This window comes from Giraffa tippelskirchi, chromosome Y (genome assembly GCF_054371585.1).
Source record: "Giraffa tippelskirchi isolate mGirTip1 chromosome Y, T2T-mGirTip1v1.2.pri, whole genome shotgun sequence".
NCBI lineage: Eukaryota > Metazoa > Chordata > Mammalia > Artiodactyla > Giraffidae > Giraffa > Giraffa tippelskirchi.
This window is the reverse complement of record NC_137290.1, coordinates 17,076,299-17,083,213: the sequence shown is the minus strand read 5'-3', so window position 1 is coordinate 17,083,213 and position 6,915 is coordinate 17,076,299. Positions and strand designations below refer to the sequence as shown.

General features: G+C 39.0%; 1 protein-coding gene across 1 annotated transcript; it reads left to right on the top strand.

The window, feature by feature from the left end:
* Window positions 1-492: 492 nt before the first annotated feature.
* On the top strand, window positions 493-2,379 carry LOC145537516 (heat shock transcription factor, Y-linked-like). Its single transcript, XM_081568206.1, has 2 exons — window positions 493-1,142; window positions 1,574-2,379. The coding sequence occupies exons 1-2, from the start codon at window positions 630-632 to the stop codon at window positions 2,303-2,305; spliced, it is 1,245 nt and encodes a 414-aa protein (XP_081424332.1). The 5' UTR covers window positions 493-629; the 3' UTR covers window positions 2,306-2,379.
* Window positions 2,380-6,915: the final 4,536 nt, after the last annotated feature.

The following is a 6,915-nucleotide window of genomic DNA, read 5'->3' as shown; positions in this document are numbered from 1 at the left end:
CATATTCATCTTCATAGGGCCAATTTCTATTTTGGAATAATTAAGAGTAAAATGAGTCTTTCTTTCCGTGCCTGACTATTTTACTCTGCATAATATAAACACTTCTGTGCAAGGTCATAAAATAAACACTACACTTGCTTTCACTGAAACCCACAGTCAGTTGATTGACTTCATTGCATAGAAGTGAGCAGACCCATGTTTGGTTTGGTAACAGTCCTGAATGTTAAGAATATGTGTATAGAAGGGTGATCAATCACTTTTATTTCAGGAACCAAGTAGACTTATTGATGTGATTTTTCTGTGTAAAAATTCTTTAGCAATGACATTTTGCAGGTTTCATGTTTTTGGTTACTGTTTATGCAAGCAGCCTTTATTTTAAGTTGATGTAGAAGTAAACACTGGTTGAACATTGCCCTTCAATTGCTAGAAGACCAGTGACTTTATGATGTCAGCGCTACTCTTCAATTGCTAGGAGACCAGTGACTTTGTGATGTCACAGCTTTTTGACTTTGAGAACCATGCTGATGGTCTTGAGAGTTTATCTCTGTACGCCAGCCAAGCAGCATTTGAAGTTAGAGTGTGTAAAGTCAGACAAATGAGAAAAGTATCTGAAGAAAGATCTCTCTGAGATGGCACACATTCCTTCAGAAATTCAAGATGTGCTTCGTAACGATGTATCAAGTGGTTCCAAAACCTCCATTGGATCGTCTTCGTGTGATTACACACTTACTGGGGACTCAGTTTTGAGATCTATGATTGAAGAATATGCTTTCCAGGCTTTGTCTAAGGAAGCTGGGATAAAAAGGCCACCCTACACATTTTCTGTCTCTGAAAGAAATGAGTGGAATGATTTTCTTTCCCTCACTTTTCCACAAAAACTCTGGACTATAGTTGAAAGTGATCAGTTTGAATCTATTTGGTGGGATGAGAGTGGCACTTCTATAGTGATCAACGAAGAACTCTTCAAGAAAGAAGTCTTGGAAAGAAAGGCCCCTTTCAGAATATTTGAAACTGATAGTATGAAAAGTTTAGTTAGCCAGCTTAAACTTTATGGGTTTAGTAAAAAGCGACAAACTTTTCAAAGATCTGCTTCACTCCCTGACTTTCTGGAAGAAGAAAACAATGTCTCTGTTTTGAGCAAGGTAATCCAAAATTTCCACTTACTGTCAATATGTAAGATTAAATCATGTGACTTAGAAAGCATGTTCACATATGTAGCAAAAACCGAATTTAAAATTGAGATAGCAAACTGTTGAACACGTTTTATTTTTTGAAGTTGAGAACAGCTGGAGGTTAAAATATTTGATACTTAATACACTCTCCTAGCAACTTGAAATCAGATACATGTCCTCAAGCTACTTTAAGTGGTATTTACTGTATATATACAACATATTTTTTAGTTGAGGAGCATACTTGTTTCTAACATGTAAGGTGTTAAAACTACTAATGGAGGTGTTGTCTTTGATTCTATTTAATTGGCATCATTAAAGGAATACATTTTTATAGTTTAACTTTGCTTGTCAGTTTTACCTTCGTTTATAAAAAACTAAATAATTGTATCCTTTGATTTTAGTTACAGATCTACCATAATCCAAATTTCAAAAGAGGCTATCCCCAACTTTTAGGAAGAATGAAAAGAAGAGTTGGGATTAGCAATGTGTTTCCGAAATCTTCACTAGTTCCAGATTACGAGAAGAAGCATGTTAAAGCAAGGGTCAACATAGATGATCGTAACTCTGGTTTTCATGCTCAAACTAGTGGAGAGAGTCCATTTTCAGCTTCCACCAGTTTAAGTGTGCCTTTCCCACAAAAGACTTATACCAGCCAGATAGTCCCTAAAACAAGCGCCCTACTTCCGCGTGACTTTCCTTCCCCATCAATATCAGTTAGACAAAGAGAACAGAACGTGGTAGATCAACCTGCTGTTTTAAACCAGTTGAGCATTTTTAATTGGCACTTCCATAGCACCTACACTCAAGCAAATGGCCATGTTGAGGACTTTGCTACTACCGCTACATCTACTTCTCAGAACCACATCGTATCTCCATTATGGAGCAGTTCTTTTGGACTGATGGTGGAGCCTTCTACATTTCCAGACAGGTATAGCGATATGTCAGCCCATGACAGTCCTCTTCCTAACCAGCAACAGAGAGGCAACTCAAGGTCCCCAGTGCCAACGATCGCTTATACACCCACCTCCTCTCTTTCAAGTCAATTCATCAACGATATTCCTTATGTGAAAACCATGCTAATTAAAACTGACCTATCAAATAAGTATCAGCTTATGGAACCTAATGAAGATTAAAATTTACGTTGGGAGATGTCAACAAATACCCACAATTCTTGTATTTGAACAATAAAGTTACACGTTCCTCTGCACAGTTTTGTTTTCTATTTTGAAGCAATGAAGAGTAAATTAAGGCTTTATTTCAATGTCTGGCTATTTCTCTGCACTCTTTTATAAACTCTTCAGTTCAAGAAAACATCCGTTAGGCATCCTAGGTAAATGGCACCTAGCCTATTGTTTCTAAGCAAGAAAATGAGAACAAAGGGAAAAGAGGTAATGGATGGAAAGTGATTTGGGAAATCATCCCTGCTGAAATGAATGGGTGTCTAAATGAGGATGGTACGGGTGAAGGAACACATACAAATAAAATCAAAACAAGTGCACCTACACAGTACGAACCTTAGTGCATTCACAGTTACATGATATTCTATTACGTATCGGTAGAGTCTTAAGATAGAGAAGGAAATGGTGCCCCGCTCCAGTATTCTTGCCTGGAGAATTCCGTGGAAAGGGGCTCCTGGTGGGCTGCTGTCCATAGGGTCGCACAGAGTTGCACACAACTGAAGTGACTTAGCAGCAGCAGAGTCTTAAGACATTAGACAGGAGATTGTCTTCATTCTAGAAATTCATTTCATACTTGAAAATATAAATATTGTAGCATGTCCAAAATTAGGAGAACCGTTATACCATCACTGTGATACCAACGATTACAGGACATAATCAGTGACTGGACCATGGCCAGCACAAGATAGGTATTTTACAAGTGGTACTGTATAGGGTCATTTTAGCTCTGCTCTCCTTAAGGCGTACCTTTATTTCCTGCCACCATGATTCCACCCTATATTTCCTAATGCATATTTAGATTTTGCTTATCTGTTCCCTCAGAGACAAAATAAATTCCTCTGGTGATTGCAGCACCTCAGGATGGTTAACAAGTTCTTTGAAGACATGATATTTGTTTTCCGTAGTAGTTTCAGTACCATTCTCTTACACCGTGCTTCTGGAGCTACAATCACACACACTGCTTTCAGATGTGCTAAGCCCCTTCTCACAACTTTGCCTCAACTCTTTCTTGGGGTTGGAAGGAACCTCTGTTCGCCCTCCTACCAAGGTGAGCACGGATATCAGGTCTTCAATGTGTTTGGGGTCTACCCTCTTTTCTTTGTGTATCTTTCACATCAGCTAAAACGTGTACTTACTGAATTATCAACAAGGAAATGTAATCACGAATCAAATGCTATATACATTACTCAACAACATCCTATAACCTGCACTATTATCATAATTGACCTTTCCTACTTACTGAGAATCTTTTCCCGGTTGATAAATATATATCTTATATGTTCATGAATGTCAAATGTGGGAATTCAAATTATAAAATGATTGCTGCTCTCATGAAGTTTACAGTCTATAACAACCCATACTAGTCATGTTGTTTCAGGCCCCAGTTCCCTAAAATTCAGTAGTAGTTATAGAGATATTTATGAAAAAAACAAACAAACAAAAAAGAATCATTCATTTTAATTCTCTAGAAAAGTCATGGAGTAAGGAGGGATCAAAATCAATGGCTGATCCTTCACATAGTTCACAATGAAAGAAGATGAGCAGAGTGTCTGCCAGTTGGACCCCCCAGACTGTCATGAACACTACCTAGAAATCTTGGCAATCTCCACTTTGTGGCCATTTCTTTAGACAGTAGTAGCAATATCAAGTCATGGCCCTGTTTTGGTGTGGTAACCCACATAGGACAACACCAAGTTAAGTTCACCGTTCTCATGTTTGGGGCTAATGCAGAGTGAAAGCTGTGGACTATTTGTGTAGATAAGGGAGGTGTCCAAACAGCACACGCTTTTTCTTTCACTGAAAACTTTCATTAAATTTGGCTGAGAACACTATACTTTAGAGAGGTAAGCATTTTGCAGCAATTGTAAGAGTTATTGAAATCGGTGTCCTTAGTTATCCTTTCAAGCGCAAAGTCCAATGGTCTGGTTTTCGATTTCAGGCATCTTACTATGGAGCCAAATTTGCATGCTTTGAGAAATAGCACCTTAAAAGCAATCACATCTTCTATTTCATTGGCGTGTACTGATTATTCCTGCTCACTCCCTTTGATCTTCTTTTCCTGTTCTGCTTTGAGGGGCAGGTCCTTCTCAAAAAGAATAGGATTAATTCCCTTAGTGCTCTGTGGTAACTTGGAAAAGGCATGGATAAGGACATGCAATATATTATGTGGGAAAGCTACTGTTTTTGTTCCCTCCTGAAAACATAGTATTAAATTGTACCTCAATTGTCCTACCACGGGAAGCCTGGTTACATGATGCATTACCTTGGTGATCAATTCCCATATGGCTTTAACATATCAGTACCTTTAATTCTCAAAAGCTTATAGAGAAAGTATCTCAATACAGTAGGGAAATATTATACATGAGTTCAGTGTTCTTTCCCGTACTTATTTATTTTATAATTTGTGCCTAAAATAGTAAAAGTGAGAACAAAAATTCAAGTGAGTTAACGCAGTGAGTTAAACACAGAAGATTGAGACAAGAAGTAGAAAAATTGATGGGAGAAGATCAGAGGATGAAATTGGGTGCTTATAGTGGAACAAGCAAATGTGTAACTGCAGGGCCTAAATAGCTCAATATGACTTCACTATTGTTACCCTACAAATTATTTTCATTTTAGCAAATCACAGAATAGTCTTACATGCAAAGTACTTTAAGATCCCATGGAATGCACAACAAAGGTATATCTTTTAAAGCATTCTGATTTAAAATGTCGCTAGAGACATATCATTCAAGTAGAAAATGATTTCCAAAATTAAGCCTAGAGACAAGTATCAGAGAAACTTTGGGAAGTTCATAGGTGTCCTCCAGTGAGTCCTTGGGTTTTCTTTTCTTTTTGTAATTGTGTTTAAGCATACAAGATCGTGACTGTGCTTGTGTGTGTGTGCATCAGATTAAGAATGTGAGTGTATGTCTGGGCTCTCTTTTGGACTTTTATGTTAGAAATTTCAGCTGAAGAAATAGTTCATTCAAAAATACAGCCAGGCACAAATTAAACTGCCCATTCAAAACTCTTCTTTCTCTTTTCAAAGTGCAAGACAAATGGATGCGTCAAAGGTTGAAAGCATTTCAATAATAACCAAGCTCCTCCGCCCAAACATAGTTAAAAACTATGGTACTCTCCCAATCAACCCAGCAAAAGATGCGTGGGACCTTAGGTATCTATGATGTCTGGCAATAACAAAACACCCACCCTCTAATACGGCAGTACTCAAGAAGGCCATGTAGAGGCCTGGAGTTTCAACCAGGCCTTCCTGTAATAGGATACGACCTTCCTATAGGAGGCTGCACACTCACCAGTAATGAACACTCTTAGGCATCAAATGAAACTAAGGACGAAACCTGGAATTCTCTTCCCACATGGTGGAAGTCCCCTTCCCCCTTCCCAAGTGGGTGTGATAGACAGTTAAAATGAAAGGAAGTTATAACATGGCTCACATTCTTCTTACATAATACCTGAAATGTCCAAGCCCCACCACACTACTAAGCAGCTGACTATACAGGTCTTCTGGTCTCAAATCTGTGTGACAATCATCACATAAGAATTTTATGAATATTTGAGATGCATTGATAGTGCGGATCTGTAAAGCTAAATGTCTTTGAGATCTGACTCAAATAGGAAAACTGTGTACTCCCTGTCTTCAGTTTTATGGGGATTTCACATGCATTCACACACTTCCACAATGCTCAACCTTCATCTGAAGACAAAAACTGTGACATTAAGAGAAGAGGAATGGTCTATTCACAGAGAAGGCCAGCGGTAAAGTCAAAATGGATGCAGTTTCCTGCCTACATCCCTGCTCAGTAATGTAACCGCTTGTAAGCATTCCTAAGGGCGACTAGGATACACAAGTCAAAGATGCTTCTCCCAGGATTACAGAGTTGGATTGAGAACTGTAAGTTTGTTTACCTCTCATCCCATTCTTAAGATCACAAACCATAACTGTTAACCCATCAGAAGATGGGCAGCTCTAGCACATATTTAGAGACAATGCCTGCTTCTGCCTAAGACCAAGGTTGTAGATCCAAGTGGCATATAGGGTATGGTTTCCATCTCAGGATACCACATGACTCCCCAGGGATTCTCCTTCTCTGGAAAGCTCTCAAGAGATGTTGTGAGAAGAATACTTTGAGGGTGGAAAACAAGGAAACCGACAAGAGTTGTGTTCTTTCTAATTGTCCTCAGTCTCACTTTTCATCCCATGTATAATGACAAAGTCTCCCAAGCACTGCCAATACCAATTTGTTGATGTTCTTCAGCCACTCAGTCTTGTCTGACTCTTTGTGACTCCATGTACAGCAAGAACCCTGGGTTCCCCTGCCTTTCAAATCACCAGTTTACTCAAACCCATGACTTTTGAGTCAGTGATGCTTTGCAGCCATCTCTCCCTCTGGCATTCCCTTCTCGTCCTTCCCTCAATCTTTCCCAGCATCAGTTTCTTCCCAGTGATTTCACTCTAGGCCCTAGATGGTCAATATATTGGCTCTTCATGGTCAGCGTCAGAACTTCCGTGAATAGTCTGAGTTGAACTCCTTCATGCTTGGCTAGTTTGAACTCCATGCTCG

Excerpts from the sequence above, each read along its gene's own strand:
- LOC145537516 (XM_081568206.1), top strand. The coding sequence starts at position 630 with ATGGCACACATTCCTTCAGAAATTCAAGATGTGCTTCGTAACGATGTA. Across the intron at positions 1,143-1,573 it reads ATGTCTCTGTTTTGAGCAAG|TTACAGATCTACCATAATCC; the intron begins GTAATCCAAAAT and ends CTTTGATTTTAG.